This window comes from Microchirus variegatus (assembly GCF_963457635.1).
Source record: "Microchirus variegatus genome assembly, chromosome: 6".
Lineage (NCBI taxonomy): Eukaryota > Metazoa > Chordata > Actinopteri > Pleuronectiformes > Soleidae > Microchirus > Microchirus variegatus.
The window spans coordinates 6,052,279-6,079,817 of record NC_139807.1 but is presented as its reverse complement, the minus strand read 5'-3'; the positions used below and the strand labels follow the sequence as shown (position 1 = coordinate 6,079,817).

Genomic DNA, 27,539 nt, shown 5'->3' with positions numbered 1-27,539 from the left:
GCTTGAGAGTGTTTCGGGTTCATACAGCGACACAGTCGGGGCACATTTATCTCAGCGCCATGTCGGACTCGGAGGAGGAGAGTCAGGACAAACAGCTCAAAATCGTAGTGATTGGAGACGGTGCTTGCGGGAAGGTAAGTGTCTCTCTGTGTATCGCTTTCTCTCGCGCACACACACACACGTATCCTGCTTTTCGTGGTAACCGTGTCGTGCACCGTCACCATGGCGACTGACGCTGACTTAGCTTAGTCAGCTATGTGCTAATAACACCATGGGCTAACAGTCTCTCTCAAACACACACATGTTTGCCCAGCATTCGAAGTGAGGACCCTCATAGATATAATGCATTCTATAACCACTTACCTGAACCATAACCATCACAACTAAGTGCCTAACCCTAACCTGAACCTAAATCTAACCCTAAAACTAGGTCTTAACCCTGAAAAAAGCTCTTAAATGTTCTGAGGACCAGCCAAAATGTCCTCACTGTATGGTTAATGCGTTTTATTATCGCGCATGGGGCTCAAAAGCACTTACAATAAGTTAATTGTGGTGATTATCTGTTATCATGTTGATTGAGAATGAACAAAAACATCAATATTTCACCATCATACAGTGCTTGTTGTGATCTTTCTTAATGTGCCTATAGGGAGCTGAATCTCTCCCATCTATGAGCTCATTAAATAATTTTTCAATTAAAATACGTATACCTATCTGTGATGTTTCTGACCACTGTAAACAGACAGGAAGGTACACCTGTAAATCATGTTAAAAAACATTTTCCCCCCGAATAATATCATTAATCGCAATAAAATCGTCCCATTCCTAGTCCTCACAAAGCTACTCGTACAATAACACACACACATTCACTGTACATGGTGAAATAAGTAGTTGGTTAGTTAGACCCCACTCAATCAAAGTACGGAAACATTTGTGTAATAACTGTTTCCAGTGAAAGCCAAACTACATCAGTAAAAGCACAGATTAGTTTTCAATATTTTCACTAATTTAACTTTTGTAAAAAACAAAAAAGGGACTGCAGGCAAATCAAAATGTCTGCTGTCAATTGGAAGTGATCAAATTGGATTTGTGTGTTTGTGGCGTGGTTTTCATACCCGGATGCAGGGGAAAAATGGTGGCTCGTCGTCTTGCTCTCCAAATAATCGCCCTGTCAAGTTGCGGTGCAAAGCTCCTTTTGTCGCCTGGTTTTTCTTGCATGAACTGCGGGTGTGATGCCCCCATTACTGGTTTCAATGTCGTCTTTGTGTGGTGCTAAAGAAGGTTTGAAATCTGATTTTAAGCAACCAGAAATCCCATTTCTTTTTGTTTTTCTATATGAATAATAAGGATAGTGCACAAAAATCAGATGTTTATGGCCATCTGAAGAGGACCTTGGATCCATGCAATGTGTTAAATGCAAAAATACCAAGCTTGTAGTCACATGACTTTAATTAAGGCAAAACTTGCATCACACACATAAACTGGTTTATATGTGAACAAAAGCACAGTATTAAGGTACTTGTCCTGCAACAAATGATGTACTTTCTGTACTCCAACTCAACTTTAGAAAACATGAACACAAATCACAACCAGAAACACAGGCAAACACAAAACATATTTCTATTTATTTATTTCATTTGCTCATTCTGCCTCTGGCCTGCATCTGAGCTCCACAAACCTCAGGAGGATTATGATGGTTGCTAATGGCAGTAGGAATTACTGTAGTGTATAAACAGAGCGATGATGATTTGGTCGTGTTGTTGGCGTCCGTAATGTGGCATTACTGTCTTCTTCTTCTGGATCCTTGCTTGTGTCCTTGTCAAAAATGGTCAGTTTGGTCATTCCAAGCTGTTCTTTCATACAGATGGATTTAAATAATTGTTTGCGGGTTTTTTTTCCCTGCGTTGTTGACCTTACTGTGACTCAACAGGACGGCTGATTGTTTATGTTGCAGTTAAGAAGAGGAGACTTTCAGACTCGAGTCATGAGTGCGAGTGCATATGATGTACGGAGGCGGACACAATTTCACCGGGTTATTTGGCAGCTCGCTTGAAGTTTGTAGACATTTGGATTGAAACGTGAATAATTACACAATTTTTTTGTTTGTATTATGGGGTTATGTTTTTTTTTTTTTTTAATTAAGTGAAGTCTTGATAGAGACAAAATATAAAGATCCTGACACTTCACAACAACAGTAATATTCATTAAAAATAACACTATTTATTGTGCATTTTAATGGCTACATTCAAGGTAATGTAAATCTACATGTTAGACTGTACTGCAAGACAATTTAATCATGAAATAAAAAGCTTCTCTTCATCTATTATACGATCTATTCTATTCTATTAGACATAAATTAACCAAAAATAAGTTAACTTTTAATTCCTCCTTCAAGTTCAGTTTGTGTAATTTAGTGTTTTGAAGATTAAATATAGGAGCACAATGAAGTTCCACTCCCGGGCTGCATCACAGTGCTGCACTGTATTACACAGAGTATGGTAATTGATAAAAGAAACCCACCGTTTGCTGAAGTCATGATCTTGCAGCTGGTTGTTGTTTTCCGTCAGTATACCTCTCTTCTCCAGGCCAAGACCCCCTTATGCATCTGGCTCCAGATTTAAGGAAATTATGTCTGCTTAATCCCTATAATAGATGTTATTATTTTCTCATTTGATAGATTTAAATAACACTGGGAACAGAGTTTGTTTCTGAAGGATGAGGAAATAATGTATAACTTTTCTTGATGCATTGTGTTTGCCCGAAGGTGATGTCATGGTTCCCTTTCAAAACCACTGGACTAAATCCTTCAGTGTATTCATTAAAAAAAAATGAAAGAGCCAGATTAAAACAGTCTTACTTACATCCACAACAGTGGAATTTTTTTTCCTTCCCCCCCCTTTGCCACACCAAACAATTATTTGCAGGTTGCCATGACAATTCAGCCGCGTTTCTTCTTCACTGCATCTCAAGTCCCGCCGAATGAATCAGTGCGAACGCAAGAGAATGATGTCAAGTGCTTTTCGGCTACACATCCCCTTTCATAACTAATCTCTGCTTCCTCTGGGAGAAAAAAAAAGAAAATGAATGTAGCAGTAATGGTGAGACCCAATGAGAAAAATGAATGTTCTCATTCTGGAAAGTCGACATTTTCATTTGGGGTTGGTTGGGTAGGGGGGCGGGTGATCAGAGAACACACACAACTCAGTTCCCAGCAGATACGCTACATTAATAACCCTCCCCACACTGCTGCCAGGTGTCAGCTCGTCACTGTCTGAATGACTTACCTGCTTGTCTGTTTTGGGCAGAAAACAGGAGCCCTGCCCCCCATTTTGAGTAGGCACCACTGACTGACATCTTGAATGCCGTTTCCCCCCTTATTAATGTCAATTTGCTCAGCAAATTGCAATCGGATCAGTTTTTCTTGGACGCCGTAGTCAGCGGTATTTTCGCTTGTGGTCGGGTGTCCATTCAGAAATAGAGGGGCAGATCTGAGACGGCCTGTCCACCTGAGCGAGATGTTTTTAAAATATGGTGGCTTACGTATTCAGGCGCTGGGCATTAACTTAAACACGGCACTGTTTTTCAATCCGATTCCCAGCAATGTCCTCAACAGAGGAACTCTCCATCGGAATAACAACTTTCTATATCTGTCTGGTCTGTCTGAGGAGAATAAAGAGGCAATTTTAATACCATTCTGCAAAAATGCTCGGCCTCTCTCTCTCTCTCTCTCTCCTACGAGTTGCATCACATGGACATAATCAGCTTGCCATATTTTTTCCCTCTCTCTCTCTCTCTCTCTCAGTTTCTTGTTTCAGTAGAACTTCCCTCATTTCCCGGCACTGGTATCATCGCTGACCCTGTGCTGTTCTCTGTTGGAGTGTCAGGATTACGCCAGCTTTTACATTCGCTGGTTAGCTCCAATTGTATGGTGGAAAAAAAAAGAAGGTCTACGTTTGAGGGAGGAGAGCCAAGCTACTGGAATGCCAAGACAAATGGCCGACTAGGCCAACGCGAGCATGTGGAATAAATTTTTGCTGTCCGAGCTTGTTATTCCTGTGTTGTCAGTGATTGTTTGGGCTACTTAAATGGCCGATTTTCTCCTTGTTGCGTCAGTCACCTCTAGTAATTTCTCAGCCTCTCTCCAGGCTGTGATATGCTCTGCGTGCCGTGATTTGAAAAGTCTGCAGGTTAGTGAACTTTTAAAAGAATTAGGTGGATCGGAGTGTGTGCCGCACCTCCTAAAGGACATGTTGATCGAGAAAGACGTGGTTAAATGTTTTAAAAGTAACAAGACTTGAAATAAATAATAATTAGAGCTTCCTTAATTAGAGTGTCTTACATATTCTCTTCCCTGGAGCAGTTACAAAACAAAGTTCGGGCGTATTTGAAACTGTATTTTGCTCAAGGTAAACCCCCCTGGGTATGAATGGAGATAGATAAGGGCACAGGCTCAAGTGAAAGCTTAGTTGACTGAAAGAAAAGAATTTAGTTTTAAATCCTCTAACTCTCAGTGATTGTCAAGGACCACATTAAAATGCATTTGCTGCCACATGAACACTCAGATAGTCCCATTGCTTCACTTTTCTGTTGTGTTTATGTAAGCACAGTGCTCTAAAGATAGCTAATAGACATTCAGCACTTCATTTTTTTTTTCCCCCTATCCTCATCCATCAAAATGAATTAAACTTGGCATGTCAAGCCTGTGCTACGGATTCCCATGGATTTCAGGAGAGCCCCTAACATGCTATTTCTTTCCTCCTCAAACACAGCAGTGACAGTGATGGAGGTTTTATAATTTGTGGCAATTATTAGGTCTGCTGTCTGGAGACATGACACATACTCCAGCACCTGTTTTTGCTATTCACGTTGAATTTCACTGTCACAACTGCAGCGCGAGCAGCGAGAAGGTAGAGGAGACGGACAATTACATCAGTGTACGTTTGAGTCAATCACGTCGGGTTTTTTTTTTTCTCTTCTGTAGATTGTGACGGATTTGTCATGATGAAATGAGTGTCGTGCAGAGCTCACTTTCAAAGTTACATTGCCCTAGAAATCTGGCCGTGCACTGTAGTGGAAAAGAAACACATGGAAGTGTTGTGATATGATAACTTATACCCTTGTGTTTTTAGAAATAGTAGAAATTGAAATATTGTAAAAAGCTTAGTTTGGCACCTCATTCTCTCAGTGTGAATGAATTAAGTTTTTTCTTTATTTCTGCTCACCACTGAAATATCCCTTTTTCAGGAAGTTCTTTAATATGCTGTATATTTTCTCTGGAAGGACTTCTGCAGCATCTTACGTTTTGCTCTGGGCTATGCTATGATTTTCATTTGGTTTCTAAGTTATGTATTTATGAGTGAATATTGTCTACCGGGCAAATATTATGCAAAGAATCACCTTTTATCTTAAAAGCATTTTCTTTGAAAAACACATTAGTTTAAATGCCATTTTGCCACTCTCATTCTCTCTCACTCTCACTCTCTGTGTCTGTCTCTGTTTTTCAGACATCACTCGCCACCAGGTTTTCACAGGAGGCCTTTGGGAAGCAGTACAAACAAACCATCGGCCTGGATTTCTTCCTGAAGAGAATAAGCCTTCCAGGTGAGACACCTTCATAATCTTTTTTTTGGGGAGTGTCTGCTTGTTTGGAGGAATCAGTGTGGACACGTGCATTGTGCTTTCGCGCAGTGGCAGAGATTGCATTGAGACGGCTGTGCCTTGATGTTAGTGCCCGTTTGGAACTGTGATATTGACCTGAATGTTTTTGATGTTGACGTGTACTTGACATTATCAGTGTTAACCCTTTAAAACCTAAGCCTCAAAATGTCCGTCTTTTAGACTTATATTAACCATAAGTAAGTGTTTTTGCCCATTTTTCCAGAATAACTCTCAATATCTGGCTGTTATTTACAATTTACTGCATGTTAAAATAACAATAACAATTTAAAACGAAGAAAAACCAAAAGTTTTATTGAGATAAAACACTGTAGTTGTACATGAATGCCATGTTTTTTCAATGTTAAATTTGAAATTCAGTTGTTTGAGTTTTTGTCTCAATGTCCAAAAACAGGCCAAAAAATGGAAACTGTATACAGGCGTTTTTTCCAACTCGCTCCTCTCTGGTGACAAAGATGCTGATTTGCTGCATTCCTGCAACAGTGCGAGGGAAATTACCGTAATAACCATTTTGAAGTGCAACTTCTCAGCTTTCAGAAACCGTTGCATAATTATGGTTATGCAAAGTTCGCTTGTGCAAACCTGTCGCCTGCGATACGCTTGGTATTACAGGGTTAAAACGACCTAGAATGTTCATTGACGGTTAAACAGGACCCATTTTTGCAAAATAATTTTCTGTCATATTTTTTCTGTCTCATATTTTCTAGTCCTACAATACTATTTTTCTTCAGGTTAACTCCATTAACTGTTAACTGTATCATTTCTGGAAGCTTCTTATTGTGGAGTGTCTGCCACTTCTCAGGGTTATTCACCCTGAAAGCTCTTCCCCCCAGAGCACACTTTTTTTTTTTACTCCACAAGGCCAGTGGACAGTTTATGTCTTAATGGGCGAGCCTCGCTCATAATTCTGTGGGCATGGTATAGAGTAAATACATTAACATTTTACATCCATATTGCTTATCCCCAAGTTCAACTGATCTTTGTCCTGCACCGCATAAAACGCTCATGTTCTTATTTATTTATGTCGAACCCACTGAAATAAAGCCACACACTGTATCCCCCTTAGATTTGTAAAATAAATGTTTATTGACAAATGCTATATATAGACTCCATTTTTTACTTCCTACCATGTGAAATGGGGATTTTTCTCAGCATTTTAAATGGCGTTGCTCAAACTCTGCCAAGGCCTAAGCTCCAGAAATCTGCAAAGTGGCTCCATTCTTTCATTACTAATAAAACAACATTAAGCAAGGGCAAATTAAGTGCTAAATGTAAAAGTTATGCTGATTTGTGACTTGGCCGAAGGATTCTATTTTGATTTTGTGTCAGTTTCAGCTTATGAGACTTAGAGGAACTAAAGCCCCAAAAATGTTGTGGTGGAGTCAGCAAGAAAGAGCCAACTAAAAGCACAGGCTGGGCTCAACTGTGTAAAATGAACTTGAACAAATGCTGTTAATCTCTTTCCAGTAAGTTTCTTTCCTGAAATAATCAGTGATCCCTCAAGCGTTTAACTGGAGGCTCTGTTTAAATGTGGGCTATATACTGAACGTGTGTATCACTGGGCAGCAACAACACAAGGTCTGACACCAGAGTTGTTAAATGTCCCATTTTATGGGGAATTGGGTGTTGATGAGCTGATGAAGAGGAGGGCGGCTCTGCGAGGTGGGTGGTCCCAAACTTTGTTGGGACCTCCATTCTGCCTTGTATTGGAGAGATTGTGTGGCTCTCCGGGTTTCTGTGGGGCTATAAGGATCTACTGCAGCAGGAGGGGGGGGGGGAAGCCTATAGCCAGTGTTGGCCTCACTCTCCATGAAGGCCCGGCTTGTCAAACTTAATGTACATTTTTCCAACGCAGGGAAAGGTGAGGTGAGGCCGACTGGCACACAATAGACTCCTCTGTGCGTGATTTTTATAACAATGCTCCCCCCAGATGTCCCTGCCAAACCAGTGAGGTGTAAGTGGTGACGGGAGCAAGAGTAAAGGTGAAATTTACTTGATAAATCCTGTCACACTGAAACGGTTTTAACTGAGTCGTGTATACGGACAGTCTAATAAATGTGCTCCTTTTTTGACCTTATTCCTATTCAATACAAATTACCCGACATTAGGAAAAACCTAATTATTGCGTTTGTCTGACTGAAACCCAACTTTGAAACCCAACACACCCACATAATGAGTTTGGGAGTCTAATAACTATTACAACTGGACCCAAATTGGCTTTGACGCTCTGCTCTTGCTCCACACTCCCCACCCTCAGGCGTTGACCCAAGCACAGAAGATGGAGACAGTCCGCTTAAAGATCGAACTTATATATAAGTTAATGGATGGTTGGAAAAAAAGACTTGAAATTGTGCTCGTTATGGCATCAACTAACTATGGCGTCGACCAGTAAACGCCTAATACTGACAATTTCACCATTTACCGTGGCAGAGATGCTGTGTGCAGTTACAACTTTCTGTAAGCTGAAAAATGTCAGCGAGTCTCTGTAACATAAATAAAGCTGGTGTCGGAGGATGGGTGGGGATGGCTCTTTAGCCCATTATTCATTGCACCACTCGGTGTGGCTTTACATTGACACTGTATAGTCTGGATGTAGCGACTGTGAACCTCAGCGTTTCCTCTCCCTGCTTTATAAAGGGCACTCATGAAGGGGTTGAATCGTCCAGCCGTGTCCACAGGGTATGCTCTGCTCCCCATCACTGCTCCAGCCCAGCGCAGGGCCTTCATCACACCAACATAAACTCCTCGCTGTCTGGTCCTTCCTCCTCCTCCTCCTTCTCCTGTTTTTTTTGACTACTTTTTTTTTAACCACCCCTTTCATTTTCCAGAGGAAGAAAATATTTATTTGGATTTGGTTTTTGTGCCTGTCCCCCCCCCCTCTCATTCACTCTTTCCTTCTCTTTCCACAGGCATAAGGACAGGAGTCTTCTTTTCCTCTTATTTTCTGTTTAATTATTGCCATTTTCCTTAACAGCACATAATTCTCCTCACTTTCCTGACTTGGCAGGAAATGGCACAATGCAAACAGCTCTTCCAAGGCTAATAAGTAATCATTTCTGTACTGCCAGTGTATTGAGGCTGTTTAAATAAGAGCATACCTATTCATCCCTCTCAATCTTAGCTCTGGATATTCTTGGATGTGAGGTGTGGGTGACCTGCCAGACAATCGTCCTTAACATGAAAGATCAATCACTGATTTATTGTTACCATTATGTATATCAACAGTGTGGAATTTAATGATACAAATTGCCCCAAATCATCAATTATACAGGCAGCTCTAGCTGTTTCTTCAGGACAAAAACTTAATTATTAAAAAGGGGGGAAGAATCTGGTATGGAAAGCCACAAACTGTGGAATTTTGACTATTATTCTCAAGAAAAGAAAGAAAGACCTATGCCCAGTTTCTAGAACTGATTTGTAAATGTGTTTTTCACTTTAGATATTGATAGCATTCCTGTCTGTTTTCCCCCACTGTAGGTAATTTGAACGTGACCCTGCAGGTGTGGGACATTGGAGGCCAAACGTTAGGAGGGAAAATGCTGGATAAATACGTGTACGGCGCTCATGTAAGTAATAGCCCGTCGTCCTCCTGCTCTGTTGCTACTTTTCATTCTTCCTCACAGATATCTACAGCGCACGTGTCTGTTTGTCTTGGAGACAAACGTGTTTGACTCCATCAGCCTCAGGAAGGATAAGAGATTCATAAATATACAAACATAATGATGTCCCATATGGTGGAAAAGTCACTGGACAAAGTTCTGGTCCGAGTTATTATTAGAGCTTTGGTCGTTTTCATTCAGAGGCTGCCACTCCCTACCTGTGGAGCCAAATCATAATAAACTATCATTTGGATTCATAGTGGGCATTGCAAGTCAAAATCAGCATGTTTCTACTGATTTGACATTTGTTACACTTCATTCTTTCTGTTTAGATCAGACGTCTTTTTAATGGAATATGTACATAGGTGTATAGAGGCCTATTTCCAGCAACCATCTCTCCAGTGTTCTAATACATACATTATTGGTACATTGTGTTTGCTAATCGCTAAATCTATTGGATGATTAGAAAACCCTTGTGCAATTATGTTAGCACAGCTGAAAACAGTTTAGCTGATTCTTTATTTCTATATTTTCTATTAATTTTGCAACTCTTTTGATGAATAAAAAAAAATTGTATACGTGACCCCAAATGTTTGAATGGTAGTGTGTAATACAGCTCACTGGAGGTCAATACTGTATATAATATATTCTGTGTAAAATATGATTTAAATGAAATGATCTATTTACGCTCACCTGTCATTTATGTCTGCTTTGTTTGTACAACACATTGCACACATGGGTGATCTTGATGTGCATTAAAATACAATCAGAGAAAACATTCAACACAAGCATCACGTTTGTCCTTGGCGTAACATAACAATGTGCTGATTAAAATGACAGCTGTAGTTTTTGTGAGTGCGTACTCGTTTTTTGCATGTGCCGTCAGCATCTAGAGTGGGAAGTGTTGCCGTAGACGTGAAGTGCTATCTGTCATCTGCAGAATGCCTCTTGTCTGAAGGGGACCTAATTAAAGAGCGCGGTTTGTTTAATGCGCTGCAGCACTAAGCGAACAAGACACCAGCTCTAGTAAAGCGAGACAGAGTGAAATGCAGATTCTTTTCTATTCAAAAACACCCTTGTGGTTGACTGTGTTTTCTGTACTGTTCTCCACACAGCAGCCCAGTGTGGCTGCTTGCACTTCCTTTACTATCTCACAGACATGGTTGCCACAATACAACACTTTGCTTAGGGAGTTTCTTGTCTGGGTTTTGCGTGAAACTTTCACACCTATTGTTCGCCACTGTGCGTCCTGTAATCAATCATGGCTGTTTCAGAAAGACCTGCCGTAATTGTCAGCGGCGTGAGCTGTCGTCACCGACTCCACGTGTTGTGACAGTGCATGTCTGCCCCGAACAAAAAGCAACAGACACCCCTGAAGTCATGTTGCATCATGCAGTAAAAGTCGAGACATTTACCTTGGCTCGTGTTCATTTTCAGTTCCTGGAGAAATAACAGAGTAATGAAGTAGTGATAGCAGACAGTTGAGCCACGAGATTATCCGTCTAGAGTCATGCCAGCAGTTCTTGTATCGCTGTTTACACGTTGATTAAATTCTTGTTCACTCGTTGAGTAATTAATGTTCTTATTAAACAGCTTCTGGTGTTTGCTCAAAAAATGTCTGCGCTTGTTATTGCAGCATAGTTTCTGCAGTGCCCGTAATGCAGCGTCGGGGATTACGTTTGGGAGGAGGAAAGTGTTTTTAGGTAGACAGCTTTAATTCATTAGGTCAGATAACCACACCTGGACTGTACTCTGGTTATTTGTTTGGCAAAGCAGTTTTTTTCATTTTTAAACAAGATCCACTTTGAGTTACACAGCCTTTCTTTGATCATAATAATGCATGACAGTCTGTGTGAGACTGTCCCCTACTCTAAAAAGAGGAGCAGTGCCACCTACTGTTCCCATGCTCACCCAGTAGTACCCGTGTCAGCATGAATATAAGGTGAATGAGTACAAAATCGAGCTGCGCGCTCACATCCATAATTCACTGATGTAAAAGTGTGATGTCATTAAATGTTCCTCTGTCTTTTTTCCAATGCAGGGCGTGCTCCTGGTGTATGACATTACCAACTACCAGAGCTTTGAGAATCTGGAGGATTGGTTCGGCATGGTGAAGAAGGCCAACGAGGAATCTGATGTCCAGCCTGTTATCTCCTTGGTGGGCAACAAAAGTGAGTGTTACACATAAGAAAACACACCTGATTTCCTTAGGTTTTCCTTGGGTTGAAGAAGCACTGCAGAACTTACAAATATACATAGGTTTTGTCAATCAAGTTTGGATAAGAGTTCATTTTTATTGCTCCTGAGTAGCAGCAGATGACGAGTCCAGATTTTTTCATTTCACCCCGACGTGTTATTTCACTTTGCGTGTCTGTGTTTGTGCGTGTAGGAGTGAGTGTTTGATGGTAGCAGACGTGTTTGTTAGAGCACTAGATAACTGATCGGTGTGATAAGCCTGTTGATAAGAGAGTGAGGCTTTGGAGCGATGGGAGAGCTGATGTTTGTGAAATTGTGGGAGTGAAGGCCAATGATTTAAGATCCCCGGGCCAATGGACTTAGGGCACCGCTTATCTATACCCCCCCACCACCCCTCCTTCTCAGTCAATACCCATCTGCCCCCCTCTTCACTCAGAGCCTGCGCTCCTGAACCAGAGTCATTGGTAAAAGAGAGGAACTCGACGTTAACCAGACGACTCGCCTACTATCAGCCTGCACCCATCCACCCATCTCCAAAATAAAGAGTAATAATGATGACTCTTTTTAAACATCCCCTTGACAGATGTGGAGTCATGGCGGCTGCCGTGTTATTGTAAAACGAGGCGTCAGAGTGCGTGTGTGTGTAATGGTGACTTGTCCACCTTCCTGGGCAATGATGAACGGTCAACAGAGTGGTGCCTGCACACAGGAAGCTCTCACTAATGTTACTCAACAGGGACCACAGGTCATGGTTTTAATTCGCCTGTCTAGAGCAGATTCCCTTGTCTTCGCGTCCGTTGCATCTCTTAATGCCGCGGCTTTAACGTTGGGCGCCTCTGTATTTAGGCTAGGTTTTGGGTGTGTGGCTGAGTGTGTGTGTACTGTAATATTTAAGTAGTGTACATCCCGCTGTCAGCCTCCTCACCCCAACACTCACACGTTCACTCTCCCCCTAATGGCTCTATCGCTGAGAATGGCCCATGTGTGTTTTCTTTCTGCTCCTACAAGCTGAAAAAAGAAAAACAAAATCCCACACAGATTGCCCCACGAGGAGCAATCAATTACCTTGTAAGACTTCATGGATCGCAGGACCCTCCCATCGTCTTCTTTTTCTTAAAGGGACCTTGAAGAAAGTTAGTCTAGCTATCGAGTTAGAAATGTCCACACCTTAAAGTTTTGTTTTACTTTGTCTTCTCCACACCCAGTCTGAGTTTTTTGTTTGTCTTTCACTAAAGAGTGTCTACCCTTTTTTTTATATATATACCACTTTCGTTTCTTGAATGCTTGGCACATATTAACAATAAGACAGAGCATATGAATGGATAGCACAGCATTCTTTTGGGAGCAGAGTTTAGATTTCTTTTATATTATATTGTTCCCATGATGTTTGACTGAGTGAAGCAACATATTTGTGACAACCGAAATAGAAGCACAGACATAACAAGGAGCTTATAAAAACACAACAGATTTATGTCTCCGTGAGAGCTTGTCCTCGGGGAGATTTTGTCATTTCACCACTCAGAATCTTTAGTGCTTGCACACAGATAAACTTGAAGTGAACACTCATGTGCATTTACTTGTTGGTGAAGCAGAAAGGCTTATTTTCACATACCAAAACATCTGATTCAGTTTTATAAAATTGAGTTAAGATAAGATAAGATGGTCCTTTATTAGTCCCTCCGTGGGGAATCTTTTTATTGTCACAGCATCAAAGACAGTTAAGATAAAGATAATAAATAATAAAGCATGCATTTCCACATAAAACGTTGAAATAGAATGTATATTATAGACAGTTACCAGAATATATACAGTACAACCTTGATATTTGCAGTATAAACAAGGGTTGCACATGATTTATTGTGTATGTATATTGCACTTATGTAAAGTATATTATATATATCGCACGTGGGATGAGTAACCCGTTACGTGTGGTCTACTGAGAGCAGTGCTTGTTGCAGTTAAGGTGTCTGTTTTTCTTATTAACAGTACATGAAGCTGTCCTAAATTCCTCCATGCATGCCCTGCTCATTTAATTTAAACACTGTCTTCTTTACATAGTATACTGTTTACTTGTAATTGAGCCTATGGACCAGACTAGTTCATTAACGATGCTGTCCCCTCCTCTCCTTACATTGCCCTGACTGCCCTCCTGTGCCATGTCACTGCCGGGGAACAACCTTCCCTTTCTTTGGCTTAGCATGGCCGGCTGAGGTTAAGTGTGCTTGTTAAGCACCAGTATGCTGGACTCCCATGCCCTCTGCATGCCGCCCAGGAGCCTTGTGTTAAATAACGGCACCGCTTGTAACAATTCGCAGAGGAAACCAGTGAAATGTTTTACTGAGGGCACACATATGTGCATGCAGTTATTTACGCGACGGCATTTCACACGCAGACTCTCACAGCTGGCATAAAGAGACACACTTGCTCATTTTTTTGAGAACACATGGGCTCAACTCTTGGTCTTTTTAAACATACTATAACTGTTTATTATACTGCAGGCCTGCGTAACACCATATGGTACACAGGATCCTCTCAAGAGAGATGTTGGCTCGTCATCGCCGCCATTCGAGTGTTTCGTTTTTAGTGGATTGAAAAGTGTTGTGTGTCTTGAGCGGCATCCAAAACAATAAATTTGGTTGCATGGCGATATAAAAAATATGGCATACTGTTAGAAGTCTTAATCCATTTTTTTTTCATCTTCTTGTGTGTCATAATAATAACATATATTATCATTTTATGAGACCATCTCTGGTTTAAAATGACTCGTATTACTTTTGGAAATGGCTGCACATATTTCTCTTTAGACATTAAACCTGCGTCGTTTATCAAACCAATTTGTTTTTATTAAGCGGGGATCGCAGGACCCCATGCTCGCTTCCCATTTCTAGCGCTCTCTCCCTTAGGAACTCCAGAGCATCCATCATGGGCTTGTACAGCCCTTATTTGGGTGACTTAAATGGGTTCAGTTCTCTTAACCTCTCCTCATCACTCATGGCTTCTTACTCCGAGGTTCTAACACTGTTCACTGCCGATCCACTCAGGCCTGCCATGGGAAACGTTTCCTGCTGCAGGGAGATAAGGTCCCCGCATCGAGACAATTAGTAGACTTTGTCTTACCTGCCTTTCTCTTCTGCTCTGTTTATTATTCTGCTCTTCATCCTTCTCCAGGTCCCTATCTTAAACCATCTCTTAAAACATACTCGCTCGTTCATTTCCATCCCTTTTCAAACACTTACTCTCTCAATCACACTCTCGGACTCTTCTCTTAACTCTTATCTCGCACATGTGTCGGCTAACACTTCTGCTGTAGCTGCCTTTGCTTACAGTACTGTCTTTTCATTGGCTCTGTGTCGCTGTTGTGTGAAACAACATGCGCGTGTTTGCCTTCTGCACGCTACAGCAGATCTCTCTGCATACCGTTACCCATCGCACTTCTCTCTCTCTGCAGTTTTCCATCCATCCATGTGAAAGCTAAAGCGAAACATGGATCTCCCCTAACTCTTGATTCTCGCGAAGCATGTCCTTACCACCAACATTGTTGGTCTCGAGTTGTTTGCCCTCTTGGCAAGGACTCGGGAGGAGTCAAAACTCCCCCTCTCCTCCCCAGCTCTCTAACCCCCATCACCTCCCTGCCCCAGTAAAGCTGCCACAGTTCCTGTCTGTTCAGTGTAGGCCTGCACATTTCTTAATAGAGAGATGCTCAGAAGTCCAGGAGTGCAAAGGAGCTCAATGTGCTTCTGTTTTTGGTTGAGCTCAAAAATGTTTTTCCTGGCTCAACCCACTCCTACTTAGGTCCTCTTACAACAAACTAAAAGGTCCTAATTGCCCCCAAGGGAAAGGTTTAGCCACAATAGACATGTGGTGGGACAAAAGCCCAGTACTCTTACCCCAGCACCCTCACCCCTCCCCAGATAGAAGAGATGAACACGTCAGCAGTGTCTGTGTTGCATTGTGGGTAGCGTGACCACAGGTCCGACACTGTAAAACATTATATATCCAGTATATAGACCCAGTAAGGCATGGCATACGGTCGGGTAAAGATCTGGAATGTTTACAGTTTACGGCAAATCCAGTGTTTCCTGTTTTTCTTCACATTTTATTTAAGGTAAAGGGTCAGCTGAGACGTGTGTATCAAATTGTCTCAGTGACCGCAGTGACTGAAGCGTGCTGTCTTTCTGTAGGTCTGGAAAAGATGGGAAATAGAGATTTGGATTACAGCAGTGATACTGAGGGTGGAATGAAGAATTACTGCTGTATTACACTGTGGCTGATAAGTCGGTGTAATATCACAGCTGCAGATGACTTGTGTCGAGCAGTGATTAAGAAATATCCAGACACATTTATTTAAGCCTGCTCATGCAGCTGATAGGTGGTCCTTTCCTCTCCGCGCAACCGGTGATTCTCGCTCAGTGAACGAAATGCGAAAGATTTACTCGTAACAACCGTTTGACCCAGCTCTGGTCTCTGGACTCATCCCTTTTGACTCTCATGCCTGTCGAAAGCCTGGAAAGTCCTCATTCATTTTAGTCATCCATAAAGCAAATATTGTTGCACATGCAGTAGATGATCAGTCTTCGAATACCTTCTTGTGTGGTAAGTCATGGGCCATTTGAGCTGCACAGCACAGCTTAGCCACCTGACCTGAAGGCAGCCTGGAACCCTCATCATGTTTAGGCTGTACTTTATTTCTCTGCTGCTCCACAACATTGATATGGAGGAATTCCTGGAAGGGGCCTTGCTGACACAGGGTTGGGTAAATAACCGATTGATCTGGACCCACAGACATATGTTATAAATGTATGTCAAATAACATCTTTAGCTAGATCTACTTTTTGTGGTGTTAAGCTATGACATCACTCTCTTTGCACCCTGCTCTTGCTTCAGGTATTTTACTTCACACTCAATTATATGCTCAGACAGTCTTAGACTTAGGCCATTGGACTTAATATATACAATAAGTGCAGATGCGATGCATACAATCACGAAGGCCCCCCTGTGCTCCGTATAATTATTATAGCTCATAGTTATGCTGCCACCTCACAGAGTCATGTATTACTGCTCGCCCATAAAAGTCCACTTAGTTTAACAGCGACAGGAGAGCTCAGAGGACATGGCCAGTGAAACCCCGGGCAGCGTCCTGTGCGGTCGTCTCAGAACTGGGTCTTTTGTTCAATTTTTCATGAGTCCTGTGGGCCTGTAAACCCAGTAAGGCCCTCAGCCCCCGTGTTTTACTGTAGCAGCAGTGACAGACTGGTGCTCCAGCTCTCTCTGTGCTCGCAGAGCTACTGTGTCTCCTACATCCTCTGACCAGGGAGGAAGACAACATTGTTTAACTAGCCGCTGTGGAGTATCTGATTATGTTTTAAAGTGTGAATGCGCGTGTGTATTTTCACAACTGTGTGTCTGCACATCACTTCACGACAGACGATCAAATGACGAGATGAGCTGTGATCAATGAACTGTCGACAGAACACTTCTGACCTAGTGGAAAGCGAGTCCCCTGATGGTCCCAGCCCGTTTCAGGCCACCGGGGCAGGGGCGCCGCAGCACAAAGAGCGCTCTGTCTCTGTCAGGATTCCCCGAGGACTCCTGCACGGGCCCTGCTCACCTCGACAACACCCGTCTAGTAACAGCAGTTCATCTGTCTGTACTCGCTACGAAAAAGTCATGATAGTATCTTGCCTTCAAACTTTAATATCATGATTGTTATTTCAATGAATTTCACCACAAGTGTACTTAAATTTATACAATGTCCAACGTTATTAAAAACCTAGATTCAATTGGCTACATATTGCGCCGCTACTGTGCACTTATGATCTGTTAAAGTGAAAGGTACTATTAAGATCTTTCAAGATTTTAGATTCATGTCCACAGAAAGGGAAACTTTGCCAACTGTAAACAATATCTGCACTGTTACACTGTATAATGAAATGTGCAAGAATGTGCAAGAGTGCAGTCTGTAAAATTGATTCTTAATGAAGGCATAGTGTCTTAAAAAGGAAGAAAACACACCATTTTCTGTGCACTTCTGTATGGCACTATATTCCTATAAAAAATAAATGAAACTGGGAAGTAGCCAGTACGTCTTTGAAGGGGAAAAGTAGTTATTGTATGCAATTTCATTATGCTGTCCATATTTGAATGCTGGTACAGACTTATCACGCCCCTTCATATTTCAAAACCCACAGAGTTTATGAGCTTACTCCAAGTCTTGTAGACCAGTTGGTCATTTTAAGTGCCTCACATAAATTCTACTAGTCATTTGTTTTATTAGCCACTTGTGCTGTGAAAGTTAAATCAATGTCTAATTCAATCACACACCACACACACTACTTTTTAAATGGGGACCTATTTTGCTTTTCCCCGTTTGCTGTCATACACGGCGGGGTCCAAAAGTGCGAGACCACTTTCCCATGAAGTGGTCTCGCACTGTGTGTAGGGTTGCACTCTCAGATGTCCATGTTAAATACGGCCAATGATTCAAATAATGAGGCAAAAGTCTCGTGTGAGATAAAAGCTCAGGCGTCGGATGGCTCCGAGTACCAGGTTCCTGTGGTCTTCTGCAATGAGATGATGTCAGTTTATCACTGTAATTTTATATATTTATATTTAATCATCTCAGTACAACCTTTTCTAAAAAAAAATAAAAAAAACAGGCTACTTGAATAATATGGCACTTACTGTAGTCCAGGATACAAATACCTGACACTGCAGGTTTACAGTCATTTGGCGACAGCAGAATAACACTTACCTACGAAAATTAGCTTTTATATTTCCTGACGTTACATATTTTCCACTTTAGTCCAGCATTTTCTGACTATTAACAGCAACTCTTCCAAGACTTACTTTATTTCACGCGCAACTCTAGCGAGAAAGACTTTAATCCTTGTACTTCTGTCACGATAACTTACTTTTGAAGTCGTAATCATTTGGCTGCAGCACTTTAACCGTTTTGTGAAGAGTGGTTATAGTTTGTCAATGAACTTTGGTGCAAGAGTGACAATCATGTCAACTCATATGGTTCCATAGTGAAAAGTATTGTTTCATAAAGTATGGTCTGAGGGAGAAAAGCAACAATTATGGTTCACAATAATGAGGTAAGTGAGGTACTGTTTCTGTGGTTGTCTGCCGTCATTTTCTGGATTATATTTTTGCTGTATTTGACTCAGTTTTGGTTGCTCTCATTTGTAGACTGGCTCAGTATCGTCGTCTGTAAAATAAGTGACATTTCTGGTCTATTATGGGGACTGGTTTGTGGCATAATTTGCATGTCAAGGTTTCTTGTCCTTCCATAGAAATACAAGATTGCTGTGGCTATCCTTGGTCCTTTTTAAATCCATTTTCAGATCGGAAAATTGTGTCTTAAAATTCTCTAGAGATCGACGTTCACATACGGCAGAACATTGTCTGGGTCAGATGAGCTAATAACAGCAGGAAAATGTGCGAAACATTCAAGCAAGGCATTGCTTGAGCATGCACAAGGTAGGACACTCACTCGCTGTAAATGATCCAGAGCAGAGTTCTTATCCGGAATCTGACTAGGGATCTGGCAGGACAAATTCCGGAAAAAGTCTGGCACGGCTTTTTGCGGATATTAAATTGAAACTCAAATTGTTGTTCATGTAAGACTTACGGAATAGATCTGGGATGTTTCAAACTAAATGGTGCGTGGTGAACAATTCTCTCAGACTGTTATGAGTCATTTCATTAGGAGTTGGACCTGCTCTGATAAGCCTTGGTGTCACTGTACAGTCTGAATTGGTTCATGGTCATCGCTGAGGCACACCCATTTAACAGGGCCTTAAAGGCGTAGTGTGAGGTAATGTTGGAAGTGATAGGTTCTCCCATGGGGTTGATTAGGCTCAACCCTGTAACTTTCACTTAATGGGATATGACCCCTCAGAGCCCCAACTCTCCCAACAACGCACTAACATCCAACCATTACTACCACACACACACAGTTCACACATTCCTACCTCAGCCCTCAAACTCCCCACAGTACCAACTGCTGTTTAGTTTAATGCAAGGCTGCCGGCAATTAACTGTGTTATGTCAAGCTTATTCTCTGGCTGTTGCTGGCTGGGTAAACTGTTCCAATTGGTCCCTAGCAGCCGCCCTGGCAGAACAGTAAGTAGGTGTCTCTGTTATCACAGCATGGTTTTAAGAAGCCCTGTGAGGATCACACTGTATGTTTTACCGCTAATAGCTTATTGTTTTTGTCTTAGCAACATTTGTTGGTGAAGTACAAAGGGGGGAAAAAAAAGGAGCCAATTCAGAAAGGGGTGCCATTTATGGAACCAGCGGTGCCATCCAGTTCACAGCTCTTAAAACCTAGGAGATTATGATGAAATGGTTAGGATATGACGTCTAAATGGAATGGAACAACAACCTCTGCCTGGCTCACTAGATGTACACTGCGTGTATCTGCCTGCCATTAGGTGCTAATTTCTGATGGTGTAATGCAGACAAATACGTTTTGATGATTGTTTTAGTTGTGTGCACATTCCACATATCTCATCTGTATTTTTGTGGTGTTTTCTTGACACAGAATGAACTGTTTTATTAACAGCGATCTCTGTAAAACAAGCAAAACACGTCTCCCACATAAACAGTATTTTTAAAGGCAACTTCACTACTTGAAATAGTTCCACTCAGTATTCCACATAATTAAAATATACATTCATTGTCGTTCACAGTCGTAGTTTGTGTATCTTCTTTTCATTGAAGGTGGAATAACAGGGGACTTTTATTTTAAAAGCATACCCGAGGCAGAACAATCCAACAAAAAACCAACCACCTAATTTCAACTTTAAAAAATGAAAACCTCTCCAAGTCTGGCTGGTTTTTAGGATAATCAAGTCTGCCAGTAAGAGGATTCTTTCCATGAAGGATCTAAGCTGACGTCCCCACAGACACTAATTTGTGGAGAGGCACATCCATATTTTCTTCTCATTTGATTGTATTCCCACTTATTTCATAGGTTGCCACAATAACAAAATGTTTTTTTTTTGTATAGCAAAAGTCTAATTTATCCAGCAGATATTAATCTTAAACTGTTGTCTTGCAATTCCCTGTAATGACAGGCCAGACCTTTTAAATAAACAGTGATGGTGACCAGAGCGAGGAAGACCCATCGCTCCTGACGAGTGATGATCCCCTCCACTATCTCTATGTGCTCGTAGGCCTAAACAGTTTATTTCGTGTTTGCAGTCACTTCCTAGGGGTTGTTAAGCTGATGTACAGTTTGACAGACACAGAAGGAAACCAGATCATCGGAGGAAGATTGTTTTGACCTGATAAGTAGAAATGGGTACATTAGGGAGAAAAATGGAGCATAACACTGAAACTGTGGGATTAGCCTTGTATTCATTTTACACAGACAGATGCCACATGCTGTTAAATTCTTGCGTGAGAATGTGGGCCCAATTAGAGTATTTCTTGAGGAGCTGCATACACGCGTTCACACATCAAGATCTTGAACCTTAAACTGCCACCATGAGTTTAAGGTTTGTAGCCGTTGAGGCTGAACCTTTCAGTCTTCCCCACATGGTCTATATCATTATTGTTTTCCCAGCTATTGCTAAAAGCTGCTTTCAGACATGAACTAAAGGCCGGACATTTGTCCTGCCAGCTTTTCCAGTCAAATTCCTGGACACGTTTTGAATGAGCTCATGTGAGAACACAGCAGGAAAAGCTCTGGATAATACTCCGTGAGTGAGTGGGCGAGCGTCCTGCCTCCTGCACGCCTTTCGCTTAGATGCTACGGACATTCTCCTGCTTTTGTGAATGCTACTCAGACAACCTCTCTCTGCATTCATTATATGAAAATAGCAATATGGAAAATATTTTGAGTAAATAATTACTCTTGATTTGTCAAAATAGTTGCTATAAGTACTATTTACTTAATTCTCGTACTGTTGCATTTCTGTTTAGGATCAGCTTGATTTACTGTCGACCTTTTCCCCACGACTGCGTGTGTGATGTCTGTGTCGTACTTACCTCTTCGACCTACACTGACGCATCTTCCTGAGCCACTTTGTTAATGTTGGCTAATCTGACTGTGACACATGATTGATAACCTTTCCCAAGTGTGCAGGATCCAAAGGATTAGTTGTGTTTACTCGTAGTAGCATGCTGGGTACCTCCGCTGTTAATGACTAGAATTAATAACGTGCTGACGCCTATGAGACAGCTATGTTTATGTACAGGCACAGACATGACAGTCTGCCCTGGACATTGAGTAGTTGTAAAAGTGTCAGCTCTTGCCCAGAAAGGTTTGTGTTTATATGTCACTTATGATGATGGTAATATTTAGACTGAAATTATTCTTTCAAAATGTTTTTTTTTCCTCTTTGGATTGGCCTTTTAACATTTATGGGTCATATGGCTTACTGAGATATTAATAATACCGGATTAGTGCAGTGTTTACATTTCTTCCTTGATATGTATCTGTCTTTCTCTTTGTCTGCTTCTTGCTTTATCTTCACACACACACACACACACACACTAAAAAGGGGGCATGAGAACGGGGTAAATCCTTGACAACTTCAATGAAACCTTACACAAAGACAAAAACTCGGGGGGACGAGAGAAACGCAACACCGTACAGTAGCCTGTATGCACCAGATAGCGGGTGTGGCCACCTTTCCTCACAATGCCAGAAATAAAGAACGAAGCTATTACTTTCAGCGGCAAGACCCCCAGGTGACCCTCTTCATCGACCCCTGCGTGACCCCATAGTGAGGAAGGAGAGAAGCAAAGCGCCCGGTGTCATTGCACAGGAGTCAAATGCACAGACACACAATCACAATAGCTAAAAAGGTAGGCGCTGTCATTGTGCGCTCGCGGTAAATCAGCGTAAAGGTGACAGTCCCAGTTCTTGGGCCGCAGTGCCCACCTTAAGGGCCAGCACACTCATAAGTCAAACTGTTTTCTCCATCTGCACTCTCACTGTGAGTGTAGCCTCAAGACTTTGGTCACCCACGTATTGTTCCTTAAGTATTCCTCTGCAGCTGGGCTGGTTTGTCTGTTTCGGGTCAAACAGAGGTTCATGGCTCCAGGGTGCAACTGTACTAGGCTTACACTAAGGAATGTGTCATATCAAGCTTTCATGCCAGCTGGGAAGAGAAGCTCGGGGCTACTGAATCGACATTTCGATTCTCAAACACATACTACCTGCACAAATTTAATGTCACAACAAGTGGCCTCTGCGGCGGCAAGGTTTGAAAGCAGCATAACAACTGAATTACACTTTGTTTTCACATCTCTTTACGTCCGCCATCCGTGTACACTAGGCAGACCCCTTCCATCTTAACTGGAGCGTAAACAGTTATCTTTTCTGTTTATGTTCTGATATGTGACAGTTAACCCTGCGAGAGTGCCGTGTAACCAGTGCGTAAATCTATCTATCTATCTCTCGTAAGTTTGTCTGACATGTCGCGCTGTGTTTTGTCTACAGTCGACCTGGAGCACATGAGGACAGTGAAGTCTGACAAACACCAGCGTTTTTGCCAAGAGAACGGCCTCGTCAGTCAGTTTGTGTCGGCCAAAACGGGGGACTCGGTGAGTAACGGCTGACTCGACATGTCGATAAAAAAAGTGGGCTACAGAGTGAATATAATCATCCTAATTTTTTATTGGTATTTCTTTCTCCAGGTGTTTCTTTGTTTCCAGAGGGTTGCTGCTGAAATCCTTGGTGTCAAGCTAAACAAAGCAGAAATAGAGCAGTCTCAGGTAAGCCATTATAGCATCATTCTGTTCCATTTCACCAACATTTATCATTTAGCAAATGGTAAATGAGAGAAAGTTGGTGACGTGTTGGGATTCACCTCTGCTGTTATTATCTGTAATGTTATCCCTGAACCTAAAGGTCCAGTGTGTAAGAATTAGTGACATCTAATGGTGACAGTAGGATTTCCCTGCTCACCCCCCTCCCTTTCCCAAACATGTCAGGAAACTAAGACGGCCTTTGAATACCAGATAGGATATCATTCTTTGATTGTGTAGCGAGCTTCTGTTTCAGAATGCTTATTCAGACTGGTTTGTCTGTTTGGATTGCTGCAGAAACATAGTGTGGCCTTCATAAAGCAAGATACATTTAAAAAGCTTTATCTAAGGTGATTGTTTTTATTTCAAAAGCAGTTCCACACTTAAAAAACATACTAATGGGTAGTATGTATTCAATTTCTGCCAATAAACCCTCCTGAACTGTTACACACTAGTCTTTAAGAGAGGTCATGAGGAGTGTCTTAGGTCAATGGAGGTCACCACACACTGTAAAGGACCTTTTGCTTTGTAAACACAAGTTTGTTACGTCTGCCTCCTGTAATGGTCTACGCGCCGCAAACACCGCCCATATGTAAATATTACCACATTGATCGCATTAACGCGTGAAGTCAGGGGTTAAAGGTAGGCAGTTGTAGGGCGTGAAGATCGGCCGCCTGATTTATTCCCATTATCTCCCACTGTTTCGGGCCAAAATGGGGGTCTCGGCTTGCCAGCCAGACCAAGGTGCCCAGTGGTGGCAGCTGCAGGATTTACAAGGTCACCTCCCACTGAAGCATTAATCCTGGCTCTGATATGAGCAGTTGGAGCCACTCTGGCTGGGTAGTAGTTGATGAGCCTGGGGGCTACAGAGAGGTCAGGAGAGCATGTAGGGGAAGGACTGGTCAAATTCTCAAGCCCTTCTTTTCTCACCAGCACTGCTGATGCTGAAGACTCACTCTAAATGACCACTGACTAATGGAGCTGTTTGTCTACTTTCTTCATCCTCACCTCCCTCGATAGCCCGGTCAGTAAAGGAAAGTGCTTTAATCCAGGCTAATTGTGCAGGGTGAGTGGCCGGGTAAAGGTTGTTCCTCACGGAAGAGACCAGTCGACAGAAACACTCACAACTTGATGAAATCTAGAGTGACCTTAATGTTGGACACATTCATAGTCATCATTTAATGTGCATTATCTGGATTGAGGACACCAGGGTAACACACGATGCACCAAATATGACAAAAGTCAATTTATCGTGATTTTTGCGTTATTGTCTCAAGAAATGTATCATTCAATTTTGGTTTAACGGGGAGAGTAAAGTGCAATTATCAAAAATGTTGAATCAAAATACTTGGATAAATCAAACAAATCATCTATGTATAAGTATAGTGGTTCTGGTAAATCAACAACCACAGTATAGACATTCTCAGTCGACATAGTGCAGTGGTTTAACGCTGTTGGACGCGAGAAAGAAACCTGCATTTGTGTCACTGATACAGAGTTTACAGGCTTTGAGCACTCGGTGGCTCTGGGTCTAGCTGTGGGGCCGTTGAAGCCTCATTATCAGATGTCAGGTTTACAGAGCTGAACACGCGGGTCACGACCTCTGGCAGTATTATATCTGCCTGGCAGCCCTCTCCATCATGCTCCTCTGTCTGCTCAGATCAGATACAGAGGCCGCGGATCACTCACTGACTCCGACACCAGGCTTCGGCAGCTCGTTAATCAGTCAGCCAACCACGGCTTGGTAATCAGCCATGTGGTCAGGTCCTCTGGCGTTATTCAGCAAAGAGTCCGGCGCTCTGTTGGACTATTAAAAATCCAGCACAGACTCATTTGAACTTGATTTCCCACGAGATCTAATATTATATATTCCTTAAAATGTTAAAGCTAATCCAGAATAAACCTTAATGTGATGAGGTATTTCATAGAATCACACATTTGTCAGAAAATGGATTACTTATAAACACTTGGAGTGCTAATAAATCAAAACTAGCAATTTAAAGGTATTAGTCGGGAGTGTATACCATTTATTGACATTTTACAGTCAAATAATTGCTCGATTAAAAGTAATCTCAGAGCTTTCAGATTGATGACATGGGATTTATTGCAGCTTATAATGTCAAGGACCAGAGTAGTTGCTCACATTAGATGTTATGGTTTTGGACCTTAGCTCTTGCTTGGGTTTTTCTTTTGCTGCTCTGCTCCATGGGATAGTTTTTTTAAAGCTTGTATTTGCATTATTTGTGCTTTTGTTTATTGTTGTTATATTGACACACACTAATTGGATCACGTTTTTGTGTGTACCCATGGAGACAACCGGTTCCTTCATGAAATCGAATGGGAAGTTTATGATGAAAAGAATCATTAATAGCAGCCTTTATTTACTGTGTTATGTTGTTGTTCCGTTTATGTGATAGTTATTAAAATTTAATATTGAGAGGACTTGAAATTATTATTTTTATTTATGTGTTTGCCGGTTGATTACAATTCTTTCTCTCATCTCACTCCATGTCCTCTGTCTCCACATCCTCTCCTCCTGTTTGCCCTCACACTGCCTGGCGTTCTTGTTAATCCTTCACACCATCATAACACCATGCCTTTGTCTTTTTTTCTTTTTCCACCCTCCTGTTTCTTTACTTACCTCCATCATTTCGCTGCTCTGACGTGGTGAACCTGCTCAGGGGATTGTGAAGGCTGAGCTGGTGAACTATCCACAGGATGAAGGCCCAATTAGACAAGAGGACACCCAGAAAAGCAAAATATGTTCTGTTCAGTAGCAGGAAGTATGTCTGCACAGACCTGTTTATCTGATAATAGCATAAACAGTAGCTTTGTAGTTACACATACTAGTTAGATTAGAGCTCTAGAAAAAGAAGATAGAACATTGTCACCCCATCCCTGAGATTTAATTGTGCTGTCCTCGTAGTAGATAGAAACAGATATACGACATCAGTATCCGGATATAGATCATTTCATATTTATTACATATTTAATTCTGTTATTTACTCCAAATCACAGACATTGTCTCATAACCTCCAACATGAGGTTGGTGACAGTGGAGAGAAACAGAAACTTCAAACTTGGCACTAATATCATTTCTGATCCATTCTTTTAACAATTTAATCAGAAATGCATTGTGGGCCACATTAAAGATGACGTCTTCTGACCCACTACTGTTTCACAATGACGATTCGCTGAAAACATCATTGTCTGTGTGAACAGAAATTGCATGCACATTTATTTTCATTATTTTCATATAGAGTGGGAAATATGTAATTTTGTGTGTGTTATTGATGTTGGTAGAAAGTGTGTTTGGACTTAATCATAACGCCTGGGTGGAGGTCACTGAAACATCCTCTAAAATATGTAAATAACTTGTTATACGTTTAAACCCTGTGATGTTTTCACAGAAGTTTTTTTTTTAATTTTTTAAATAATGTGTATGTTTCTGGCCTGTTTTTCAGCGTGTGGTGAAGGCAGACATCGTGAACTACAGCCAGGACACCGTGGCCAGGACAGTCAACCCCCCACGCAGCTCCATGTGTGTGGTGCAGTGACCTCCTCATTCACACACACAAACACACACGCACACACACGCACACACACACACACTCTTCAGTCAGTATTCCTTACGTCAGGAGTTTTGGAGTTACTGGATCGTTCCGTGTTCAGAGAGCGCTCTCTGTGTTCCTGTGTGCCAGCTGAGTGGGTGAGATGAAGAACAGACTGTGTGGTTTTCAGGTCTCGGTCTGTTGTTTGGGATATTTGGCAGATATTACTTTTTAGTATGGTTCACCAAAAAAAGGAAATGGGACCTAATTTTTTTTACATGCAGCTATTACTTTACTCCAATGATTGATTTTTAATAGATAAAAAAAAGTGTTAGTATGAAGCTGGTTGTCAACTACTATAATCATTCACTCTTGTAGACGAGAGCCTTTTTCTACATTTCATCCTCTGCTGTTGCAATTAGGAGCGTTTTTCGGTGATTAGAGAGAGCTATAGAGTGTTTCTAAAGTTACTTTAAGCATGTGTTTCATTCATCTCCGTCCCGTCGACTGCAAATTGCATTCACGGTACGAATTTCGTGGGACATTTGTGAAATCTGTTAAGGATTTAACCTGGTTTTAACATCCATCCTCAATGATCCGATCATGGCCAGATCTTGAATGTGTCCTCAGATCTGATCACAGAAACCACACATTAGTCCACATCCTTGATCCTCCTCAGGATGGATGAGAAGATCGCCTCCTCGGCTGATGTGTCCGGCCAGCTGTAGTTTCACCGTTTTTTCCTCCACTA

At 41.7% G+C, this 27,539-nt stretch overlaps 1 protein-coding gene across 1 annotated transcript; it reads left to right on the top strand.

Annotated features, from left to right (window-relative positions):
- Window positions 1-50: 50 nt before the first annotated feature.
- On the top strand, window positions 51-27,162 carry rab28 (RAB28, member RAS oncogene family). The gene is made up of 7 exons (XM_083891543.1): window positions 51-134; window positions 5,505-5,601; window positions 9,154-9,242; window positions 11,317-11,446; window positions 22,930-23,033; window positions 23,127-23,204; window positions 26,702-27,162. The coding sequence occupies exons 1-7, from the start codon at window positions 60-62 to the stop codon at window positions 26,792-26,794; spliced, it is 666 nt and encodes a 221-aa protein (XP_083747669.1). The 5' UTR covers window positions 51-59; the 3' UTR covers window positions 26,795-27,162.
- Window positions 27,163-27,539: the final 377 nt, after the last annotated feature.

Coding starts and splice junctions, on each gene's coding strand:
- rab28 (XM_083891543.1), top strand. CDS start 60: ATGTCGGACTCGGAGGAGGAGAGTCAGGACAAACAGCTCAAAATCGTA. Junction 135..5,504: donor GAGACGGTGCTTGCGGGAAG/GTAAGTGTCTCT, acceptor TCTGTTTTTCAG/ACATCACTCGCCACCAGGTT. Junction 5,602..9,153: donor GAAGAGAATAAGCCTTCCAG/GTGAGACACCTT, acceptor CCCCCACTGTAG/GTAATTTGAACGTGACCCTG.